General features: G+C 38.0%; 1 protein-coding gene across 2 annotated transcripts in view; it reads right to left on the bottom strand.

Moving 5' to 3' along the window:
* Positions 1 to 26,297, bottom strand: part of MACROD2 (mono-ADP ribosylhydrolase 2) — a 2,080,661-nt gene that overhangs the window by 833,854 nt on the left and 1,220,510 nt on the right. For both annotated transcript variants that reach the window (XM_073878419.1, XM_073878420.1), the window contains exon 6: positions 10,075 to 10,196. In XM_073878419.1, the coding sequence (XP_073734520.1) occupies positions 10,075 to 10,196 (122 nt within the window). The remainder of the gene's footprint in view (positions 1 to 10,074; positions 10,197 to 26,297) is intronic.

Here is a 26,297-nt window from a genome sequence, read left to right as displayed (position 1 = left end):
ATGACCCTGGACCCTGAGATCATGCCTGAGTTTAAATCAAGAGTCAAATGCTTAACCAGCTGAGCCACCCAGGCACCCCTGGAAGATTTTTTTTTTAAATTATGTTATGTTAATCACTATACATTACATCATTAGTTTTTGATGTAGTGTTCCATGATTCATTGTTTGCATATAACACCCAGTGCTCCAAGCAGTACATGCCTTCTTTAATACCCATCACCAGGCTAACCCCTCCCCCCACCCTCCCCTCTAGAACCCTCAGTTTGTTTCTCAGAGTCCATAGTCCGTCCCCCTGGAAGATTTTTGAAGAAAATAGAAGATAATGTATTTCCCAAAATGTTAAAAGAAGACATAACTTGGCAGAATCCTTATATTGGGAAGAAAATTCAAACGTAACTACCTAATCAAATTGCTTGCCCTCAATATGTATCATATTTTCTAATTGATGAACGATTTTACATACATCCACCCTTGGGCAGCCAACTTTTCTGCCGTTTGTGTGATGAACCAAAATTTAGGGTCATGAGATGATGAGGAAAAAATTCAACCAAGGTGACACAATATTGTGATACTATTTCTCTGCTACCTAAGAATTAATTTCACTTCCAATAACTGTTTATTCCATAGGTTACAATACTCACGTTAATTACCATCCTTGTAACCTGTATATCATACTATACTTAAAGAAGCAGAGAATTTGGATGCCTGAGTTCAAGAATAAAAATCTCTGGGCAACATGTGTTTAGCACATTGCCCTACTGGAAACTCAGTTTAACTTAACCCAACGGTTCTCAATTCAATCAGACCCAACATTCCCTTTTTATAATAACTATTTTGAAAAGCCCTCTTGAGTATGCCAAAATGACATCTATAAATAGTACTACTTAGCTACATCCATGAAGCAGGTGTCAGTGACCCACCCACATCCTCCCAGAACTCAGCGTTACAGTACCTGCCCACCCACAGTATCCTCCAGCAAATCTGCTTATGGGATTCTGCCTTGGGGTATTCTCTCAGCCTGGCCAAGAAGCAGACAAGAAAGGCTGGGGAGTTAATCCCCCAAGAACAGTCCTCAGCTAGCCACAGGTGGAAGTGAAAGATAAATGGCCCAGCTCCCCTCATTCTCCAGACAGGAAAAGTCTTAGGCAGGTTTTACACACTTTTCAGAGCTCCCCAGCAGGAATGAGCCTCTGCCGCCCACAGTGGTAACTTGCTTATAACCTGACTCTTGGCTGCCTTCCCTTCCCTTTCTCACTTCCCCATTTCTCTGTCAGTGCTTCCTGTCCTAGCCTCTTAAATAAAGTACTTATACACAAATCCTTGTTTCAGGGTCTGTTTCAGGGAGAACCCAAATCAAGACAAAATGTCAATTTTTTAAAATCAATATAATGTCATAGGGGTATATGAAAGAGATATAAAGGAAAGTAACAAAGTCAAGATCTGTTTTCAACATCTAAATACTCAGGCATGACTACATATTGCCTAATGTCACACACAATGAATTAAGCAGCACGTAATGAAGTAGTCAGAGAGTTGCTTTCTCACATGCAATTACCATGAAGAGAACATCTGCAAATGCAGATTCACACAGGTATGATGTGTTGCCAACTATCCTAAGTGGTGCGGCCACCAATGGCATGATTTCCTCAGGCACTCTTGGCAAAATGTGGAGCACGCTAAGCATGAGATTCCCTTAATGTTCATGGTGGTTCACTAATACATTGAAAGTAAAAGATCTGTTTTTAATGTACCCTGTTTATAAATAGGTTTTATTTGTATGACTGTCAAGCAAAACATTAAAATATTGTTCAGGATAAGGGACAGTTTCTCAGGGTATGCCTGGTCAGCTCACACGTTGTAGCATCTCTGGCCCTGCCCACAAAATGCTAGTGGCAACCCCCAGTTGTTTGCATTGCCCCACACCACCCTCATGAAAAGCTCCTCACAAGGCAGTACTTTTAGGTGCCATGGGTTTCAAGGAAGGAAGGAAGGATGGAAGGATGGATAAAAGACATAAAATAGCAGAGGAAAGGAAAAAGGCACGGGGTTTAGACTTTCCCAATTTAAATCCCACCTCTACTTTTTGTTAGAGGTAAGACTTTAAGCAATTTACTCATGGTCCTTCTGGCTCATATTCCTCATCTGTAAAGTGGAAGAAACGACACTGTAATTCAGATCGTTCAGAGACTAAATGAGTAAAACACAATGCCTGGCACAAAGTGACAGTTCAAAAATATTAGCTATTTTTATTACTCGATTTCCTGGCTAAATGACTGATCTCTCTAATTCCAGTCATCTCTCTGACCAGGAGGCATGAATTGTGCAGTATATGAAAATATGGGTTTAGGTGTATAGTCATGTTTTCCAGGCATGGTTTATGAATTTATCATCATTCCATGCTCTCCCTCCTTCTCATCTCTCCTGTCCACCCTTGGTCACTTGTTATTGCCAATAATGATGACCTGATGAGAGTATTATTTGAGATTTTGTACCGCTATGACCAATTAGGGTATCTTATAAAAGGTGAGCATAGGGAGGAAAGAGGAAAGAAAAATTCCGATTTAGCCTTTTCTCCCCTCTCTGGCTAAATTAAAGAAACACAGGGAGCTAGCTGGACAATTGGAATAACATACGAGATGATATATAGGAACACACTGTTGTAAACTAAAAAGCGAAGTGCAAATGTAAAAATGCTTTTGTTCTTGTTATTTATTAATAGTATCATTAGTTACACAGCTGTTAGAACCCCAGCTAGGAAAGACACAGAGACTTAGCATTATCCTTTGTAAATGAGATGGCTGAGAACTAAGACTAGATGTTGCCTAAAAAGAGAAGAGGAAAGAAGATCACGCCCATGGCTCTGTGGAAGAGGGTGTTTTGAGATGAAGAGCTGGCTGGGAAATGGTGGTATCAAGTTAGGCAGGGGAGCAGAGGTAACATATTAAAGGGTCGTCTTTTTAAGGTGGCAGAAGTCTTCTTGAAGAAGGGACTGCACTGATTGATGTGGCCTGTAATGGAAACCCAGATAATGAAATAAAACGGGCACTTAAGAATTTCAGGCTGAGAACTCATTGCCATGGCAACCCTCTCAGAAGGGAACTTGTATAAGAAAATAAGGTTTACTTGGCTATGCCTTAAAATGAAAATCTACACTGCAGTGAAACAAATACAGAATTCCAAATTTGCTTATTGCCGCAACGCTTAGAGGAAGCACTGAAGTTGCAGGTCCCTTGTGTTTTCCACTGGAAGTCATTACTTCTCAAAATCTATGACTCATGGAAGGAAAACCCTCTAGTATTGAGGGATCTCTATGTAGTATTGGGTGCTTCCTACCAGCAAAGATGTAATTTTTCTTTTTTTACATTCTATACACCATCTAGCATGAGGCTCAAGTAGAAATCACAGTGGTATACACTATGAAAACAAACACCCAACTTTTAGTTGTCCATAATCACATAAAACTACCAAATTCGTATATCAATTTTTAGTTACACTTCATGGGAAAATCTTTTTTAACCTAAATAAAATCTGGTTTACATTCAGATTATGATCATTTTTATATTAAGATCTATTTTCTTATTACATGTTCTCCCTCAAAGAATGTCAAACTGGGTACACTATATTTTGTCAGTTAAAAGGGGTTTTCCTGAATAACCAGTTTCATGGACAGATATGAATCTATGCCTTTTAACTGATGCTGCGGGCAGAAATCACTGTGATCTTTTTTGAATGGCTTGGATTAAGTTTCTAAAAGTAAAACTGATGGTGGAAGAATTTGCCATTGAGGAAATTTAAGATCATGTTGCAAAAAAGAAATAGAGGGCAAGACAAACATAAAAATCCTTAAAAAATATTTCTATGCTCATTTAAAAACAACAAAGACACTATGATACATAAGATACTATCTATGCTATTATAGTGTCTCTACATCAGTATTATTAATAATGGTCCCTGTGCAATAGGAATCCTTCCTCACTGCCTTCAACCCTACACTCACCTCTGAAATTTAACCAAGATATTCACCAATATAAATAATTTCCTTTGTTTGTTTTAGATAATATACCTTCAAAAGGATATTCCGTATATGCGAAGTCCTCTTCCAGTCCCACAGTAACCGTTTAATTTTCTCAGGACACAGCATTGTCCCAGAAATCAAAATAATACAGTTGTTTGATTTCACCAGCCTGCCTATTCATTTCTTAGCCACATGTGTTAGAATACTGTGTTTCTAAGACCTGGGTCTATTCTTTGACACCTACCTTTATCCCTCCCAAGGTTTTCCTGAGAAAATCTGTACCCTCTTGGACTTTTCTTTCAACCTTAGTTCCCTGTTCCTATTTCTAGTTCATTCTTTTTCTTAATTATCCCCTCAATGATGTCTACATTTTTTGCCTATCCTGGAATCAACACTCTCAGGGTTGCAGGGAATGTATACACAAGTAAATCTGCATATATTTGAATTTTGCCCAAGGGGAATTCATGGTTGGAGGAAAATAAGTGAATTATATTTGAAGTAGGTTGGAAGAAATAAGGTACATGCACAAATGAGGTCTAGGAAGCATGAAAGATTGGTCAGATTTTTCATTTGAAACCCTTTATGATAAGACTTGGAAGAAGAATCATGATTGAAATCATAAATTTAAACATTCATCAGTATTAATAAAGCTGTGCAAATTAATAATTCATAGGAGAGATGTGCCACTGTAAAATGAACCATTAGATTTATTGATTACTTTTATCTTTTACAACCTTAAGCAAACATGTAGATATATACTGAAAAGAAGCCACCAAGAAGAATGAACAGAGGAGAGAAATGTAAGGAAATGTTCTCTCTCAAATTAATAAAGGAGTATTATTTTTTTTATAGTGGAAAATTTTGTCTACAACACGTCCAAAACCACATAACTACCTTATTTCTAGATAGTCATGGGTAACTAAGGCTTTTCCCTCTTCTCTATTTAAAAGGTATCTCTTTTTAGCAAAACTGGGAGGTAAGTGAAATTTATTTGTATCCCACTGTGTTTTCTGTTTCTCTCCAACTTCCTCCAGACCACCTTCCAATTCCCCTCCTCCCTTAGGCTGAGGTGTTGAGCACTTTTATCATCTTCTAATTTATCCTGCCAAAGTGAAAAATAATTTGATAAATTTCTTCATGTTAGGGTATTAGGAAATTAATTATCTATAGATCTCATGAGTATTTGCATTTTAAAGGAAAGTTACAGAGAAAGGACAATGCCTGGCCATCATAAATTACTCATTAATTATGGAATCTCAGACACCTGTGGGAAGATATTTAAAAGTGATGAGAACTAGAGAATGCTCTCAAATCATACAATGGATACAATGATCTTGTCTGTCTGGATGGGCAGGAGATTGAGACAAATTATATATTTGAAGACAACCATTATACCTTCTGAGCCTTAAGAGAGGCTTAAAAATGTCTTGGTAGGAGGGCACCTGGGTGGTTCAGTAGGTTAAGTCTCTGACTTGATTTCACCTCAGGTCCTGATCTCAGGGTTGTGAGACCAAGCTTGTGTTATGCTCCGCGCAGGGCATGGAGTCTGCTTAAGATTCCCTCTCTCCCTCTCTCTCTGCACATTCTCCTCCCATAGAAAAATCTGGGTACACGATAAGTCTTATTAATACTTTTTAAATAAATAAATGATTATACTATTTGTTTTACCTCCAGTAAAATTTTAAAGAAATTCTTTGGAGAAATAAGAATAAAGCAGAAATCTCTGATCTCTGTGCTGTGATCCCGAAGCCTTTGCTTTAACTTTGGCAGAAAAGTAGTGCCTAGCAAATATTTCATTTATTCAGGAATATTTCCCTGGCCCCCTACAAGGAGGGCTGTGTGAATATTCTGGCCAATGAAATGGGGGCAGAAATGGTGTGTGTCACTTCTAAGCTGAGACAGTAAAGAGTTCATGATTTTGCAAGGTCTCTGTTCTATGACTGAGCAGTTGTCAGTTCAAAAGAGCACAACCGTAAGATGATGGGATGTCTATAAGCCAGGGTCTCTGAATGTAGGCTGCTGAGATTTTGAGGTTGTTTGTAGTTGTAGCACAGCCTAGCTAGTCCAGACCATTACGGCATTTACCATATTGCTTTATGGTTCCTTTGTTACATATCTACTATCCCACCTTAACTAGTTAATCCTTACTCATTTTTGTAGCTTTGTTGTAAAATGACACATAGTGGGAGAAACCATAATGATATAAGAGTATTTTTTGAAAAGTTAAAGATCAGACGGTAAATTTAAGACAGTTAAGTGTGGGGACAAGATTAGTATAATTTAATTCAATTCAATGCATCTACTGAGCAATAAAAGTCTGTGGTATGCTCTGCACTGTCAATACAAATATGAGTTGGTAATATTATCAATGATATTATTAATGATTACAAATAAGATGATATTAATAGTTATAAACAACATTAATGGTGGTTTTAATTGCCTAAATAAATATAATATGAGATAATAGAAAATATATATTGGTCTCTGTCCCCGGTTCTTGACACAAAGCTCCTAAAACTCTTGTAATTTCCTAAGTAATAAGAACCGTAGAGCATCTCTTGTTCTAATATAATGCTTGTCTTTGACTCCATCCCTGATACAGGTCTCCTAAAACCCTTGTAAATTCCTAAGTGATAAGAGCACTAGGAGTATCTTTTGTTCTAATGAGACAACTCTTGGTGGGCTCCTGGATGGTTCCTAGAGGGGGGCTGTTCACTAGAAAGACCAAGCAATGATTAGAAGCTTGAAATTCTCAGCCTTGCCCCTCAATCCCCAGAGAGGGGAGAGGGGCTAGAAATGGGAGTTAATGATTGATCATGTCTATGTGAGGAAGCCTCCATAAAATTCCAATAGTACAGGGTTCAGAGAGCATCCAGGTTGGCAAACACAACCACACTGGAAGGGTAAAGCCCCTCAACTCCATAGGGACAGAAGCTCCTGGGGTCAGGATCCTCCCAGACCTTGCCCTATGTACCTCTTCATCTGGATGTTCATTTATACCCTTTATCATATCCTTTAATAAAGTGGTAAATTTAAGTGTATCCCTGAGTTCTGTGAGCCTCTCTAGCAAATTAATTGAACGCAAGGAGGAGGTCATTGGGATTTTAGATCTATAGCTGGTTGGTTCAGAAACATAGGTAATAACCCAAGCTTGCTACTGGCATCTGAAGGGTTTAGGTGTGGAAGGTTGGGGAATAGGTAACCTTATGGGACTGAGCCCTTAACCGAGGGGATCTGACACTATCTCAAGGTAGATGGAGTCAGAATTGTATTAAATTGTAGGACACCCAAGTGGTGTCCCAGAGAATTGCTAGGTATGGGGAGAAACCTCCACATATTTGGTGACCAGAGTGAAGTGTCTTGTGTGAACAGCAAAGGAGACTCTCAAGGAATAAATGCACAATCAGGAAGAACAGGTTTTTTTCCCTACACAGGAAGAGGAAAAAATTGAGTTTTTCCTTTACAAATGTATTAAGTGAGTACTTGATAATAATTTATTTCAGGTTTAACAACATCAAGAGATGACAGGATAAATACCTAGAGGTTTGGTTTTCAGAATGGATGTCAAAGCAAGAGTGATCTCAATCTCCTAAATTTGCCAAATTCTAAAATGTGAAAATAACTTATACTTTAAGTAATATTGCCAAATACTTTTATAGAGAATTACACTTTCCCAGCTATCTTACACCCATTATCTCGACTGATCCCCATAACAGCCTCTTGAGTTAGACAGATCTAACACTAATAATTTACTGATTCTTTGTACATGGAACCTGAGGCTACAAAATATTGACATGGCTTATCCATGGTCACACAGTGACAACTGGTAAAGCAAACACTAAGCAGTTCTGGTAAAAGGGTTTAAGAGAAATTTTCTGTGACATGTATATAAATGAGCTCAAGGTAAGTTTATTGTCCATTTTAATAGCCAGGCTTTTTATATTAACCATCTCTCCCCCATCTATTATAATAAGTATATAAAATACAAGTCTATACATTAAAACATCTATCCAGTCATAATCAGTTCCTAAGAATTTCCCATTTTCCCCACATAATGAAGATTTAATAACAGCATTATAATTTTTTTAGCATTATAATTTTTTAACATTGGTCAAGAACATGACATTCCATATAAAATGGAAAGACCATTTCCTTCTTTAATGAAGGAAGGAAAGAAGCAAAGAAGAGGGGGGGAGGGAGGAAAGGGAAGTGGGAGGGAAAGAAGAAGGAAGGAAAAAAGGAAGGAAGAAAGGAAAGAAAGGAGGAAGGGAGGAAGGGAAATAGATTTTTTTGTGTGAATAAGAGACAAGACATTTGATAGAAACTCCATTCAACCATGACATAACATGGCAATTAATTTAGCTGGACATTTTGCTTCACATTTTGCACATATTTTCCATCTCCATTTTTATTTATTCATATTGAAATGACTTTAGTTTAGTACCATCTGCTAACTTAGCACCAAGTAAGATGTAATTAACCCCTCAAAATCATCATCCAAGATATTTAGATATTTAGATAGACCTAATTCCAATCCCAGGATGATCAGAGCATAGCTTTAGTCCATCTGCAAGTCATCTGATAAAAGTCAAATAAACTTAGTCCATAATTCTCCCACTCCTTACCTAATGGTAGCAAGTAGTATAATAGCAGATATGATTGTTTAAAGATCATCATCGTTAGAGAACTGTTTTATTCCTATTAAAAGAATGGGTGATGTTTTTACACTCTTTCTAGTGGGCTAGCATCTTCGTACTTTCTTTTCGCTTTAGAAAAGGAGTCATTAGAGATGCCAGTGAATTCATTAGCTAATTCTCTCCAGGTCTCAAGGTCTGTATTTCCCAAGCTAGAAACTTCTATACATATCCATTTTTCCAAGCACTTCAGCCCCTTGCCTTTTTAATCAATAGGCCATATTGACAAAATTCTAATTATTCCTAAATGTGCACACCTGTTTTGCTTTTCCTTATTTTGCTGTAAAGAACAAATCAGCCCATTGGTTTAATAGTTTGCTTTGCTCCATTCTCTTTGAACTTCAGCTTTCTCCTCTCAGACAGAGGGGTCTTACTTATTGATTCATTTAAAAAAATTTTTAAATCAAAGAGTAAAATAAAATATTCAGCTCTGTTAATAATATGCAAAGATTTAAAAGATTGTATAATTAGCTTGCAAAAAAGTGTTGTTATTTTAAGCAAACTCAACAATGTACATTGAAAAAGGCATTTCAAAATTATAATCATGCATGAAAAGTCCAGCAACTAACCAGTGTTATCTAAATGTGTCTGACACTCAATGCTCCTTCATGCAAATAATAAAACCTTCACTTTTGTGACCTCCTAAGCAATGCTGATCCATTCAGCCTGCTAAGAAGTCAAAGGCTTAACCATCTTCCTGCCCCACAATTTCACCAAGTTTATAATCTATGTGAAAAGATCCCAGGGATTCTGCCCAAATTAACTTACTATTGGGTATTTACACTCTCATTTTTCTCATACTTTTATTTTCCTGGTGTAATTGAGATGTAATAAACGTAAGACACGTTGCAAAAGAAAAGCAGGTGAATAAATACTCCCAAATCCAGTTCAAAGAGACTTCCTTTCATCCCAGCCTCCTGGTAAGGAAATAGATTAGATCCACATTTTTTGAACTCTCTCTGTCTAAATTGATAATACTTAGAAGGGATGTGGCATACCCAGCTACAGACTATTAGTTTAAGAAGACCCAAATAGATTTAAAAGGCAGCAAGTTTTAAGTTAAAATAAACACATGCACACTTTCTCCAAAAACTAATGGCACTATGGATGGAAGAAAGCAGATGGAATGGCTCCAGTTGTATGATTCTACAGTTTTAAATCCCAAAACATCACAAACTATTAAGCAAATATTTAGGGCACACAAAAGAGTAGAGTCATGAAACAAGTAGCACATCACTTACTGAGAAGCTTAACCTTAGTTTTCTGAATTTTGGAAATGGTTTCCTGCCCTCATTTTGGATGACATTATTTTCCCAAATACAAAGGCTGAAAAGAATAAGAAATAAGAAACATAAAAGTACTTACAACTGATCGGATGTTATTTTCTTTCATCAGCTTCAGAGATGATTTGTAGCAATTTGCAAGGTCTTCCTTATGGGAACCATTAATATGGCCTCTGGCTATTGGTCCTACAGTATGGATGACATCTGCACATGCAAAAGGAAGGAGAAATAGCATAAGTAAGGTATTTTTCACTTTTCACGTAATTGGTGCTTTATTTATTGTAGGTGTTTGTGTTGGAGCCTGGAGATGAGCAAGCTAAGAATTATTGATGATGCAAATGCTTCTCTGGTAAAAAGATTTTATATAGCACAGCCTCTTAAAGTAGGCAGTTGCCCAGGAAGGTGATAATTGTGGAAGGGCATCCCCTACCAGTAAATTATTTCACTGTTGTTGGTCAGATCCAAGTGAGACAGATTATAATACAAGATGTGAATATTTGGCCCCCTCACAAAAGACAAATCCTTGGTGGGAAATAAACAGAAATAATTGCCTGCAAAATGAGTGTTCTGGATTGACAAGGGAAGAAGAACCAAAGTTTCACATCACTTTACTTATAAATAAGACAATAGTTTCAGGCATTGTACACAATAAAAAAGGGCAAATTTCTGAAAATGTGCCAAGATAATTTGTAACAATCAGTAATAGCCTTAAAAGGAATAACTTTAAAACATCTCTACCAATTTTAATTTGCAACCTACCAAGCCTCACATATATGAGGTATGCTAGGCATAATAGTCCCCAATAAGTACCTAGCTTCTATTGTTTACTATATTAAAACTTTCAAAAAGCAATCCATACTTTCAGCCTCTGTATTTAAAACATAGAATTAGATTTTTTTTCACTTAAAACCAGTCATTGTTGTATTTTTTTAATACCTACACACACATAAATTTTTTCACTTAGGAACATAATGAAATGAAACTGTTCTAGTTTTAAAGTCTGTAAGGATCATAAGAAAGAACTCAGATTATAAACCAAATCACCTGAATGCCTTATAACGTCTGTTCTCCAGTCTTTGCTAATCCAGATTAGCAAATCTGGATTATTTGCCCATCTCATTGATGTAAGTAACAACAACTAATCATCTTTGATCAGAAAGACAAATTCGGTTTAATATTACTGGAATATTATAATGAAATGAAATTATTTCCTTTAGCCAATCAGTACCACTTCATTTCAACAACAATGACAAGATAAGAACACATCACAAAAGTGAGACTATGGAACAGTCTTAAATTGCATAGGAAATTTAAATAGCAGAAACTAAGTCACTAAGGGTAAAATCTTTGTTGTTTGCCTGCTAAATACTGAGGGTATCATTTGATGTTTGAGAAATCCCCAAAATGTTGATTTCAACTTTTAACTCTGAAACAGTATTAAAACCCTTGTCAGGGGGCGCCTGGGTGGCTCAGTTGTTAAGCATCTGCCCTCGACTCAGGTCATGATCCCAGGGGCTTGGAATCGAGCCCCCCATCGGGCTCCCTGCTCTGTGGGAAGCCTGCTTCTCCCTCTCCCACTGCCCTCTGCTTGTGTTCCCTCTCTGGCTGCCTCTCTCTGTCAAATAAATAAATAAAATCTTTAAAAACAAACAAACAAACAAACAAGCAAACAAAAAAACCCTGGTCAGATAATATGAAAGATGATATCTTGTGATCAAAATAGGCAGAAATGTCACAGAGAGTTCATGCAGATGTTCTTGCACCGGCACCTAGCTTTAAAGTGAGAACTGCAATAACACAGGAGAGGACAAAGGGAGACTATATTCAGCAAAACCAAAAACAAAACAAAAAACCAACCAAACAAAAAACCCCAGCACATAGTGATATTATTTTTTACAATAAGAGTAACAAATAAGAGCTGTATCTATTGAAGCAATACAAGGTCTCTACGAGATGTAGTGAATTTTTATATGAATATTTCACAATAGCTTCTGTTTTGAAGCGAATGCCAGAATATGAGAAGAAGGAAGGCTGTACTTAGCTTTATTTCATTTTCCCCTTTGTGACTACTTGTTTGTGCCCAGCTATGATATTCTAAATCCCCCAATGAATCCAAAGGGAGAGAAACTGTAGAGTAACAACAAAGGATTCTAGAGAACAGCATTTCCCAAAAGTGGGTACAGTAAGATGTGGGTTTAAAGGTCAATTACATTTGGGAATCACTGAGTGAAATTAAGTCAAAATAGCTACCTTAGTGCAGGACTTTCAGGACATTTAGTATGCAACAATGGATTATGAATCTCAACAAGAGGGGATACAGAATGGAATACATCGAAAACTATGTTTTACAGAATACTTCAAGGGACTAAATTTCCACAAATTTAGCTTTGGGAAATGTTATGCCAGGACAACTCTGGCACCCAGACTGCCATTGTTGAAGGACAAGTCCATGGTTTTTGTTTTGTTTTGTTTTGTTTTCCCCTTCTTCCCAACTGCCTCTGTACATCAAATAATACGTAAAGAAGCAACAAGGTATGACCTTGGATTCCTTATTTTATGGATGGAGAACGTCAAGAATAAATGCCTCTTATCTGGGGTCATAAAGCTGTGTCTACTTGAGCCAAGTAAAAACAGGGCACAGGGGCATTAATGGGAAGGGGAAAGAGAGAGAGAGTCCACAAAAGGAAAAAAAATAGTGACATTTAAAAAATCCTTTTCTTTACTTTTCCCTGTAGACATCATTGTCCACATAACTTAAATGGAATTTATGAAAAACTATTCCTTCCATTTCTTCAGTTCTCCATTTAATTTAAAAGTCTGAGGACAAACAGCCAATCAATGAGCCTCCTCCTCAACATCAAAACATTGATCTCTGTGTTTTATGCTCTATATTAAACTTACAACACACAAGACCAAGTGTTATTATCGACCAACACGATGACCTCTCAAATCAACAAAGCTGAAGGTGAATCGATGTGAGGCCCAAAAGAAAATTTCCTTCATTATTTTAATTGTTCATAGCACATAGGAGTGATTCTTTCACACTGAAGAGTTCCTCTTTCCTGCTATAAAACTCAGTCAGGAAGTCGGCCTTCCAATTCCAGCTTCAGCCCTGAGTTGCCAAGTAGCCCAGATGAAGCCATCTATTCACTAGCCCCTGCCTTGGTTTCCTTATCCACAAAACAAATCAGCTGCTTAGATGATCTCTGTGGTTTATTCAGTGATGTGTGGCATCATTAACATTTACCTTTGTATCAGAGACAGAGGGAGTACAAAACGATGCCTGGGCAGTTACAAGAGACCTTAAACAAGTGGCTTGCATGCTTTATGAGTATTAAGGTTCCCTTCTTAATATCAGAAATATCATACACAACTCTTTCACAATAGTAGTTTCAAAATCCATTGATTGACAAAAAGTTCCAGACAAATAGCTGTTATAACATCAGTGATGCTTTGCACTAATTTACATTTTGTTGGACACAATAGCACCTTGATAGTGGATACATATATGTGAGATATATCCCTAGATAATGCTTTCACTTGGACATGCACTTGTGGATCCCTTGGTATAAATAGGATAATGTAAACAGAACAATTCGATTCTGGTGCATACAGAGGCTCAATAACCACCACCACCAGCAGCAGCAACATCCAAGACACCTTCTACACACAGGCAGAAATGACAGTCATCATCTCTGTTCTGATGTGGAAAGCATAGCATACCACACTTTAATTTTATTTATTTATTTATTTTTTAGATTTTATTTATTTATTTGACAGAGAGAGACACAGCGAGAGCAGGAACACAAGCAGGGGGAGTGGGAGAGGGAGAAGCAGGCTTCCTGCTGAGCAGGGAGCCTGATGTGGGACTCGACCCCAGGACCCTGGGATCATGACCTGAGCCGAAGGCAGACGCTTAACGACTGAGCCACCCAGGCGCCCGCATACCACACTTTAAATCCTAAGGTCTGATTAAAAGTCAGAAGTCCCAAGGGGAGGAGCAAGATGGCGGAGGAGTAGGAGACCTAAATTTCTTCTGGTCCCAGGAATTCAGCTAGATAGGGATCAAACCATTCTGAACACCTACAAACTCAACAGGAGATCAAAGAAAAGAATAACAGCAACTCTCTGAACAGAAAATCGACCACTTTCTGAAAGGTAGGAAGTGCGGAGAAGTGAATCTAAGGCAATACTCGGGAAGACAGACGGAGGAGGCCTCCGACAGAAGCTACTGGCAAGTGATAGAACCGCGGAGCACAAAATCAGAATTTTTAGAAGTTGGCTCCACTGAGGATGTCGCTCCAGTGGCTAAGCGGGGGGTGGAACACTCCCTGGAACAGTGTGGTCTCAGGACCCTCGAGGTCACAGGAATACCATTGGTGCCTGAGTGCGGCAGAGCTCCCAGGTATCGGGGTGGGGAAACCGGCTGCAGAGACGGAGCCAAGGCGCCGGATCTCAGCTCGGGGTTGCCGTAAACTGTGATCCAAAGCAGACGGGCCACTGCTCCTCCAGCAGGGACCCAACAAGTGGCAGAGCCGGGGAGACTTACCTTCCTCCCCGGGGAGGAGCAGCGCGGGAGCACACTGCAGGGATCTGCTGGGTTTGGAGATTCCAGATGGTGTCGGGTGCCAGAGATAGAAATGCTCGGTCACAGGCCGGGTGAGCACGGAGTGCGGCCGGAGACCAGGGAGACGGGAGTGACTGCCTGCTTTTCTCTGAGGGCGCACTGAGGAGCGGCGTCCCGAGTTCTCGGCTCCTCAGGGGAGGAGATTGGGAGGCCACCATTTTCACCCTGGTCCTCCAAAGCTGTACGGAAAGCTCGCAGGGAACAAAAGCTCCTGAGAGCAAACCTGAGCAGATTGCTTAACCTGGACCGGCAAGGGTGGGGCAATTCCGCCTCCGGCAAAGACATTTGGAACCACGGCAACAGGCCCCTCCCCCCAAAGATCAGCCAGAACAGCCAGCCAAGACCAAGTTTACTGATCAATGGGAATGGCTGAACGCCAGTGCTAGGGGAATCCTGCACATAGAACTCATGGCCCTTTTCCCATGATTCTTTAGTCTTTCAAAGTTATCTTTTTTAACTTTCTTTTTCTTTTTTTTAATTTTTCTTTTTCCCATTTTCAATCAACATCTTATCAATCCCTTTTTTTAAAAATCTTTTTTATTTTTCATTTTTAGAGTCATATTCTATTCCTTCATAGTAGTTAACCTTTCTTTGGTATATATATATATAAGTTGTTCTCTCTTTAAAATTTTGGGATACAGTTTCTTCTAACAGATCAAAATATATACCCTAAATCTCTAGTGTATTGCTTTGTTACACTCTCCTGCCTGATCACATCCTCTTCCACCCTTTTTTTTTAAAATCCTCTTCTTTCTTTTCTCAAACAACTTCTTATCAATTCCTTTTATAAAAACTTTTATAATTTCCATCTTTACACTCAAATTCTATTCCCTCACTGTATTTACCCTTATTTTTGTACATTTATAAGTTTTTCTTTCTTTAATATTTTGGGAGGCACTTTCTTTTAACAGACCAAAATATGCACAAAATCTAGTGTGTGGCACTGATCTATACATCAGCCTGATAATATTTGATCGTATTCTGTTTTGTTTGTTTGTTTGTTTAAATCTTATTCTTTTTCTTTCTTTCTTTTTTTTCTTTTTCCTTCCTTTCTCTTTCTTTCCCCCCAGTTTGAGGTCTTTTCTGATTTGTTTAGTGTATATTTCTCTGGGGTCGTTGTTACCCTGTTAACATTTTGTTCTCTCATTCATCTCTTCTCCTCTGGACAAAATGACAAGATGGAAAAAATCACCTCAAAAAAAAAAAAAAAAAAAGAACAAGAAGCAGTACTGACTGCCAGGGACCTAATCAATACGGACATTAGTAAGATGTCAGAACTATAGTTCAGAATGATGATTTTAAAGATACTAGCTGGACTTGGTAAAAGCATGGAAGATATTAGAGAAACCCTTTCTTGAGAAATAAAAGAACTAAAATCTAACCAAGTCGAAATCAAAAAGGCTATTAATGAGGTGCAATCAAAAATGGAGACTCTAACTGCTAGGATAAATTAGGCAGGAGCTGAGAAAAAGAGAGATAAACAACTACTGGATCACGAGGGCAGAGTCTGAGAGATAAGTGATACCATAAGATGAAACAGTAGGAGAATAATTGGGATCCCAGAAGAAGAAAGAGAGAGAGGGCCAGAAGGTATATTGGAGCAAATTATAGCAGAGAACTTCCCTAATTTGGGGAAGGAAACAGGCATCAAAATCCAGGAGGCACAGAGAACCCCCCCTCAAAATCAATATAAATAGGTCAACACCCCAACATCTAATCGTAAAACTTATGAGTCTCACAGACAAAGAGAAAATCCTGAGAGCAGCTCGGGAGAAGAGATCGGTAACCTACAATGGTAGAAACATTAGACTGGCAACAGACCTATCCACAAAGACCTGGCAGGCCAGAGAGGACTGAATGATATATTCAGAGCATGAAATGAGAAAAATATGCAGCCAAGAATACTATATCCAGCTAGGTTGTCACTGAAAATAGGAGAGATAAAAAGCTTCCAGGACAAAGAAAAACTAAAGGAATTTGCAAACACGAAACCAGCCCTACAAGAAATACTGAAAGGGGTCCTCTAAGCAAAGAGAGACCCTAAAAGTAACATAGACCAGAAAAGAACACAGACAATATACAGTAACAGTCACCTTACAGGCAATACAATGGCACTAAATTCTTATTTTTCAATAGTTACCCTGAATGTAAATGGACTAAATGCCCCAATCAAAAGACACAGGTATCAGATTGGATAAAAAAAAAAAACAAGACCCATCGATACGCTGTCTGTAAGAGACTCGTTTAGACGCAAAAACACCCCCAGATTGAAAGTGAGGGGGTAGAAAACCATTTACCCTGCAAATGGACACCAAAACAAAGCTGGGGTGGCAATTCTTATATCAGAAATATTAGATTTTAAACCAAAGACTATAATAAGAGACGAAGAAGGACACTATATCCTACTTAAAGGGTCAATCCAACAAGAAGATCTAGCAATTGTAAATATCTATGCCCCTAACATGGGAGCAGCCAATAATATAAGCCAATTAATAACAAAAGCAAAGACACATCAACAACAAAACAATGATAGTGGGGGACTTTAACACCCCCCTCCCTGAAATGGACAGATATTCTAAACAAAAGATCATCAAGGAAATAAAGACTTTAAATGGCACACTGGACCAAATGGACTTCACAGATATATTCAGAACATTCCATCCCAAAGAAACAGAATACACATCGTCCCTAGTGCCCATACAACATTCTCCAGAATAGATCACAACCTAGGTCACAAATCAGGTCTCAACCAGTACCAAAAGATTGGGATCATTCCTTACATATTTTCAGACCATAATGCTTTGAAACTAGAACTCAATGACAAGAGTAAAGTTGGAAATAACTCAAATACATGGAGGGTACAGAGCATCCTACTAAAGAATGAATGGGTCAACCAGGAAATTAAAGAAGAATTAAAAAAAAATTCATGGAAACCAATGAAAATGAAAACATAACTTCAAAATCTTTGGGATGCAGCAAAGGCTGTCCTAGGAGGAAAGTATATAGCAATACAAGCCTTTCTCAAGAAACAAGAAAGGTCTCAAATACACAACCTAACCCTACACATAAAGGAGCTGGAGAAAGAACAGCAAATAAAGCCTAATCCCTGCAGGAGAAGAGAAATAGTAAAGATCAGAGGAGAAATCAATGAAATAGAAACCAAAAGAACAGTAGAACAGATCAACAAAACTAGGAGCTGGTTCTTTGAAAGAATGAACAAGATTGATAAAACCCTGGCCAGACTTATCAAAAAGAAGAGAAATGACCCAAATAAATACAATCATGAATGAAAGAGGAGAGATCACAGCCAACACCAAAGAAATACAAACAATTATAAGAATATATTATGAGCAACTCTATGACAGCAAATTAGATAATCTGGAAGAAATGGATGCATTCCTAGAGATGTATCAACTACCAACACTGAACCAGGAAGAAATAGAAAACCTGAACAGACCTATAACCACTAAGGAAATTGAAGCAGTCATCAAAAATCTCCCAACAAACAAGAGCCCAGGGCCAGATACCTTCCCAGGGGAATTCCACCAAACATTTCAAGAAGAATTAATACCTATTTTTCTGAAACTGTTTCAAAAAATAGAAATGGAAGGAAAACTTCCAAACTCTTTTTATGAGGTCACCATTAGCTTGATCCCAAAACCGGACAAAGACCCCATCAAAAAGGAGAATTACAGACCAATATCCTTGATGAACATGGATGCAAAAATTCCCACCAAAATACCAGGCAATAGGATCCAACAGTACATAACAGGAGTATTCACCACGACCAAGTGGGATTTATCCCTGGGCTGCAAGGTTGGTTCAACATCTGCAAATCAAACAATTTGATACAATACATTAATAAAAGAAAGAACAAGAATCATATGATCCTCTCAGTAGATGCAGAAAAAGCATTTAACAGGGTACAGCATCCTTTCTTGATCAAAACTCTTCAGAGCATATGGATAGCGGGTACATACCTCAATATCATAAAAGCCATCTATGAAAACCCACAGTGAATATCATGCTCAATGGGGAAAAGCTGAGAGCTTTCCCCCTAAGGTCAGGGATGTCCACTATCACCACTGCTATTCAACATAGCATTAGAAGTCCTAGCCACTGCAATCAGACAACAAAAAGAAATCAAAGGCATCCGAATCAGCAAAGGGGAAGTCAAACTCTCACTCCTTGCAGATGATATGATACCGTATGTGGAAAACCCAAAAGACTCCACCCCAAAACTGCGAGAACTCATACAGGAAATCAATCAAGTGGCAGGATATAAAATCAATGCACAGAAATCAGTGGCATTCCTATACACCAACAGCAAGACAGAAGAAAGAGAAATTAAGGAGTCAATCCCATTTACAATTGCACCCAAAACCATAAGATACCTGGGAATGAATCTAACCAAAGAGGCAAAAAATCTGTACTCAGAAAACTATAAAATACTCATGAAAGAAATTGAGGAAGACACAAAGAAATGGAAAAACGTCCAATGCTCATAGATTGGAAGAACAAATACTGCGAAGATGTCCATGCTACCTAGAGCAAGTTACACATTCAATGCAATCCCTATCAAAATATCATCCACTTTTTTTAAAGAAATGGAGCAAATAATCCTAAAATTTGTATGGTACCAGAAAAGACCCCGAATAGCCAGAGGAATGTTGAAAAGAAAAGCAAAGCTGGCGGCAGCACATTTCCGGACTTCAAGCTCTATTACAACGCTGTCATCATCAAGACAGTATGGTACTGGCAAAAAAACAGGCACAAAGATCAATGGAACAGAATAGAGAACCCAGAAGTGGACCCTCAACTCTATGGTCAACTCATCTTCGACAAAGCAGGAAAGAATATCCAATGGAAAAAAGACAGTATCTTCAACAAATAGTGTTGGGAAAATTGGACAGCTATATGCAGAAGAATGAAACTGGACCATTTCCTTAAATCACACACAAAAATAGACACAAAATTTTTGAAAGACCTAAAATGTGAGACAGGAGTCCATCAAAATCCTAAAGGAGAACACAGGCAGCAACTTCTTTGACCTCAGCCGCAGTAACTTCTTCCTAGAAATATTGCCAAAGGCAAGGGAAGGAAGGGCAAAAATGAACTATTGGGACTTCATCAAGATCAAAAGCTTTTGCACAGCAAAAGAAACAGTCAACAAATGACATATCAGATAAAGGGCTAGTATCCAAAATCTATGAAGAACTTATCAAACTCAACACCCAAAGAACAAATGATCCAATCAAGAAATGGGCAGAAGACATGAACAGACATTTTTCCAAAGAAGACATCCAAATGGCCAACAGACACATGAAAAAGTGCTCAACGTCGCTCAGCAACAGGGAAATCCAAATCAAAACCTCAATGAGATACCACCTCACACCCGTCAGAATGGCTAAAATGAACAAGTCAGGAAACGACAGATGTTGGCGGGGATGCGGAGAAAGGGGAACCCTCCTACATTGTTGGTGGGAATGCAAGCTGGTGCAGCCACTCTGGAAAACAGTATGGAGGTTCCTCAAAAATTTGAAAATAGAGCTACCCTATGACCCAGCAATTGCACTGCTGGGTATTTACCCCAAAGATACAAATGTAGGGATCTGAAGGGGTAGGTGCACCCGAATGTTTATAGCTGCAATGTCCACAATAGCCAAACTACGGAAAGAGCCATGATATCCATCGACAGATGAATGGATAAAGAAGAAGTGGTATAGATATACAATGGAATATTATGCAGCCATCAAAAGGAATGAAATCTTGCCATTTGCAACGACGTGGATGGAACTGGAGGGTATTATGCTGAGTGAAATAAGTCAATCAGAGGAAGATATGTATCATATGACCTCACTGATATGAGGAATTCTTAATTCCAGGAAAGAAACTGAGGGTTGCTGGAGTTGGGGTGAGAGGGTTGGGGTGGCTGGGTGATAGACATTGGTGAGTGGTATGTGCTATGGTGAGTGCTGTGAATTGTGTAAGACTGCTAAATCACAGACGTATACCTCTGAAACAAATAATACATTATATGTTAAAAAAAAAAAAAGAAGAAGAAGAATGTAGCAGGAAGGGAAAAATGAAGCGGGGGGAATCAGAGGGAGAGATGAACCATGAGAGATCATGGACTCTGAGAAACAACCTGAGGGTTCTAGAGGGGACGGGGGTGGGGAGATGGGTTAGCCTGGTGATGGGTATTAAAGAGGGCACGTACTGCTTGGAGCACTGGGTGTTATATGCAAACAATGAATCATGGAACACTACATCAAAAACTAATGATGTAATGTATGGTGATTAACATAACATAATAAAAAAAATAAAAAAATAAAAGTCAGAATTCTCAGATCTGTTGCCACTAATCAGCTGTGTGATCTTGGACAAGTCACTCTCCTCTTTGGGTTTCCCTCTCCAAGCTAAAAGAAGGAGTTGAATAAGATAGCCTCTAAGATTTTTTGCTGTTCTCGAATGCAATTCCTCTCCTATTTGCCTATTAAGAATTGATGTATAGATTCTAAGTAGTCTAATTTATTTTGTCCAGATAAATGAGCACCAGTCATGGTTCAAGTTTCTCAAACATGTTTATACAAACAAAGTGCAAATTGGTGCCATCCCCTGAGACAGTGTTTTAAGTACCTATCAAAATTATAAATGTAGACTCCTCTGGAATAGTTCTATTTCTAGGAATGTATCCTAGATAATATACTTACTCGTATGCAAAATGGCATTTATACAGGTCATTCATTGTAACACTATATATAATAGGCAATGATTGGGAACAACTAAATGTCCATCAATAAGGACTAGTTAAATAATTGTGCATTTATAAAATGAAATATCGTGTTTCTATAAGAAGAGCAACGAAGGTGTTTACATGTGGATATGGAAAGACATCCAAGATATATCACTACATAAAAAGAAAAAAATGTGGAGAGGTATAATTAGTATGCTACCATTAGTGTAAAAATACCCCACAGGAAAGAATACACATTTTTTTTTAAGATAATACCTGCATAAAACATCTCTGGAAGCAGTAACAAGCATTTAATTACAGTGATTCCCTACTAGGGTCGTGATGGAAACTGCAAAAAGGGAGGCAAATACGGGAAGGAGACTTTTCAGTGTATGCCTGTTATAATTTTTTACGTTCAAATTATATGAATACATTACCTACTCAACAATTAAATAAAGGATTAAAACAAAGGGTACATGGTGTATTAAACCATGTTCCTGGATCACATCTACCATATCCCTACAGTATAAAAGATTGTTACTGTGCTTTATAAAGATGATCTTACATCACTGTAAATATGAAAATATTTTTTTAAAATATTTTTTTTATTTTTGACAGAGAGAGACACAGTGAGAGAGGAAACACAAGCAGGGGGAGTGGGAGAGGGAGAAGCAGGCTTCCCGCCCAGCCGGGAGCCCGATGCGGGGCTTGATCCCAGGACCCTGGGATCCTGACCTGAGCCGAAGGCAGCCGCTTAACGACTGAGCTACCCAGGCGCCCCAATATGAAAATATTCTTGAAAAAGATACAATTCCAAGAGATTTAACAGAATGACTCCACTATGTATATCTTTCCTTATTTTGTAACTCTCAATAATATCTTTATGTAATTATTTGCAGATAAAAGTAGGGTTCAAATGGTGGACAAAAGGGCATTTTTCTCCTATTTGTTTAATATCTATCTTTAATGTTTCACTGCAATTTTAATATTCAAATTGAATCCTAGATATTTTATCGTGGAAATGTAGGACAGGCAAACATCTTAGATATCTCAGTAACCAAGGAATTTTGAATAATAGATAAGAATTTTTAGAAATGAAAAGGACAATACAGAAAATTGAATCTATTTTCCCTTGTTCAAGGGAACTGGAGAGGGAGAACAAAATGTCCAAAGTCACAGCTCAACATGGGGAGATACAATATCACAATGGCAATGTGATTATGGATAAAGTATTCCTAAGGTGACTATTTATTGAAGGAAATGACATACACCTATATGTATAAAATTTGGCATGTTTATCATGAATCCCATTACTTTAACCTCATAGTTGGTACACACACAGATTCTGGTTAGCTATTGCTATAGATAAAAACAAAAACAACCCCCCTAAAATAAAACAAAAATAAACAAAAACTACCCCCAAGAATGGTGACTTAAGACAGTAACAACAATTTCATTATTTCTTATGGTTTCTCTGGCTGAGAAATTTGAAAGGGCTCAGCTAGGGGGTCTGGTATTAGGGTCTCTCACATGGTTGCAGTCAGCCCATGGCTGGCAGTGGAACAGTGAGTGCTAGATAGCAGCTAAGAGCTGGACTGGCATCTCTCCCTCTTCATATAGTCTCAGGGACTCTCCATATGGACTAGTTTGAGTTTCCTCACAACATGGAGGCCTCAGAGTAGTCAGATTGCCCACATGACAGCTTAGGGCTCCAAAAGCAAGTGTACCAGAGGTAGAAGCTATGTCACCCTTATAACCCAACCTTGGGAGTCTCACAGTATCACTACCACTATCCCTATTGGTTGCAACCATCACACAATCACACCCATTTCAAGTGGAGACACATTGGCGCCCCCCTCTTGATGGTAGGAGTAGCAAAGAATTTATGAACATATTTTAAAATGGCCACATCTCAGGACTTCCCAGACACTTGGGCTTTATTTTGGTTAGCATTCTTTTTTCAGTTAAAAACTTTTGCGGTAGGGTGCCCAGGTGGCTCAGTTGGTTAAGCGAATGCCTTCAGCTCAGGTCATGATCCCAGAGTCCCAGGATCGAGTCCCGCATCGGGCTCCCTGCTCAGCAGGGAGTCTGCTTCTCTCTCTGACCCTACACCCTCTTGTGCTCTCTCTCTCTCTCAAATAAATAAATAAAATAAAATCTTTAAATAACAAGACACAACAAAACGAAAAAAACTCTTGTGGTAGATATATTAGAAACCATAGAAAAAGCCAATAAGATTGTCTATTTCTATGTAGCCATTATAGAAAACAGTGTAGAGATTCCTCAAAAAATTAAAACTAGAAATACCATAAGATCCAACAATTCCACAGCTGAGTACTTATCTGAAGGAAATGAAAACATCAACTGAAAAAGATATCTGCACCCCCATGTTCATGCAGCCTTCTTGACAATAGCCAAGACATGGAAACAACCTCAGTGTCCACCAATGGGTGAATGGATAAAGAAAATGTGGTGTGTATATGGACAGTGGAATATTATTTAGCCATAAAAAAGAAAAAAATCCTGCCATTTTTGACAACATGGATGGACCTTGAGAGCCTTATGCTAAGTGAAATAGGTCAGACAGAGAAAGGTAAACACCATGACATTTCACTTTTATGTGGAATCTAAAACAACAAAAACAATAATAACAAACCCAAGAATATAATGGTGGTTGCCAGAGGTAGACGTTAGGGGGTGGGGTGTCAGAATTGGATGAAGGGGGTCAAAAGGTGCAAACTTCCAGTTATAAAATAAATAAGGCCCGGGATGTCATGTACAGCACGGGGACTGTAGTTTATAATATTATATTTCATATTTGAAAGTAGCTAAGAGACTAAATCTTAAAAGTTTTCATCATAATTAAAAAATCTATTTCCAGTGTTTTCTCAGACCTATTATCTTAATAAGTCAGCTGCTGATTTAATAAAAATCAGAGCTAGAGACAGATTGAATTAACATATTTATTAATTGTAAATACAATCTATTTTGGAGATCACAGTGTAATTGTTGCTCCGACATAGAATTGCCTGGCCCAGCACTAATTTTGTTGCTTCTTCTATACTCAAATCTGGCAGGAAACGATGGCTGTTATAGAATCAGCATCATATCTGCCCGTGAGCAATAAAAGTAATGCTATTTCCCCGAAATGTCCAGCTTCTCATTCAAGAAGAGAAAGGCAGCCTTCATACATTTGAGGTTCTTTCTTATACAAGTGAGGAAAGCCGAGAAAACAGCCATGCAATTTGTACATTTAATCAACATTTCAAATGCAAACCCTTGAAGAGGTATGGAAAATGAGATGGCAGGCCCTTTTGTGCTCTATTGCACTGAAGTGTGGCAAGACAAATGAAAGCTGTTTTTGCTCATCTATTTCAGAAATCAATCAGTCCATAAATCACCTCTTTTGTTTTGAAGCTATAACCACCACCTTGCATTCCCCCACCTCACTTTATCCTAGGAAATTAGTCTGACCTATATAGAAAAGGGGAGCAGGATAGGTTTTCTTTGAAGGGGGTGCAGAGGAAAGCATGCTTTCATTTCCAAAAGTGTAAATTGAAAAATGTGTGGTTGCAATGCCAAATAAGTATTGAAAGCAGGAGACTTATTTACAAAGATTCAATCAGACTTACCCTTGGGGGGGGTGGGGAGAAAGAAAGGAAGAAAAAAAATCAGCAAAAACGTTCTGTGAAAAAATAAAAGCATAATGAATTTTAAAACAAATGAGAGAGCACATATAGGTTGCTCTCATCGTTTTCCATTTGAGAAGTGACTGTGCTACGTTCAAACTGTTAATGGACAGTCAGACCAGTGTAGAATCAATTACATGTTGCTTTCATTCACTCCACTCTTGTATTCATAAGCATAATCGGTCCATCTAACAGACTGCATAATGATGCAGGGCCCTGTCAATCATATTCAAATTGCATGAATTTTAAGGAGAAAACCAATGCACAGAATTAAATTGATTTTCTTTTCTAAAGATACAACCACATATCCAAGCACTAAAGGTACTATTTGTAAATTTTATTGGTCAATTTATATGATAAGTACCACCAATCTATGACATGAAACAGCACACTTCAAGTTCAGTAAACAGGAAATTGAATTACCACCTGATAGCATTACAAAGTAAATGCTGCCTTTTCTCTCCATACAGGTCAATGTTTTTATATACACATTTTCAAAGCTTGTTTTTGTTATATTTCAAGAAACCATCCATTGTCTGTAAGATGTTCCTTTTCAATCTGCAGCAGACATCAGTTAGAATAGACTTCAACCATTGCCCTGAAGGTTTCTAAGTTTGGATTATTCTCTCACACACTTCTTCAGCTGCATGATAGATTTCTTTCTATGTCCAGAAAGACTACTGCATAATCCAGGTCTTTGCATGAATTTAGAACAAACTACCACTTACGGTGTTATTTTCTAGCCCATCTTCCTTTGAGTCTGTGAGTTAACCATTTCTTTTCACTGTTTTTAATTACAAAGAGCTTTGGTTTACCTCTCCTAGCCTCCTTGGGAGCTATGGTTCCCTAAATAAGATGTCTGTGTCTAAGATTAAATACTGAGTAACTAAACAACTTTTGCATTTTGCAGCTGATAAAGGCACGTATACAGAATGCACTGTCAAAGCTTGAATTAATACACCCAGCTCAGGTTGAAATTTGATCCCATTTTTACATGACAATGTGATGATGTTGCCATGTTTTGGACATCATGTGCTGCTAATAATGTTTCATTCTTCATTGACTTTAAAGTTGTGAGGTTTTAAGCTTAAATTGTGAGGTTTAAATTATCAAATATTATTTGAGCCATTTCTACCAAAATGTTGCCCTCTATATTAAAAGAGAGAGGAAAGAAAGAAAGAAGGAAAGAAAAGAAAGAAAGAAAGAAAAGAAAGAAAGAAAGAAAGAAAGAAAGAAAGAAAGAAAGAAAGAAA

The sequence above is a fragment of the Callorhinus ursinus genome, unplaced genomic scaffold (genome assembly GCF_003265705.2).
Source record: "Callorhinus ursinus isolate GAN/ISIS: 27379988/994484 unplaced genomic scaffold, GSC_fseal_2.0 scaffold29, whole genome shotgun sequence".
Lineage (NCBI taxonomy): Eukaryota > Metazoa > Chordata > Mammalia > Carnivora > Otariidae > Callorhinus > Callorhinus ursinus.
Note: the sequence above shows the minus strand (reverse complement) of the source record. Positions and strands in the feature narration are given on the sequence as shown.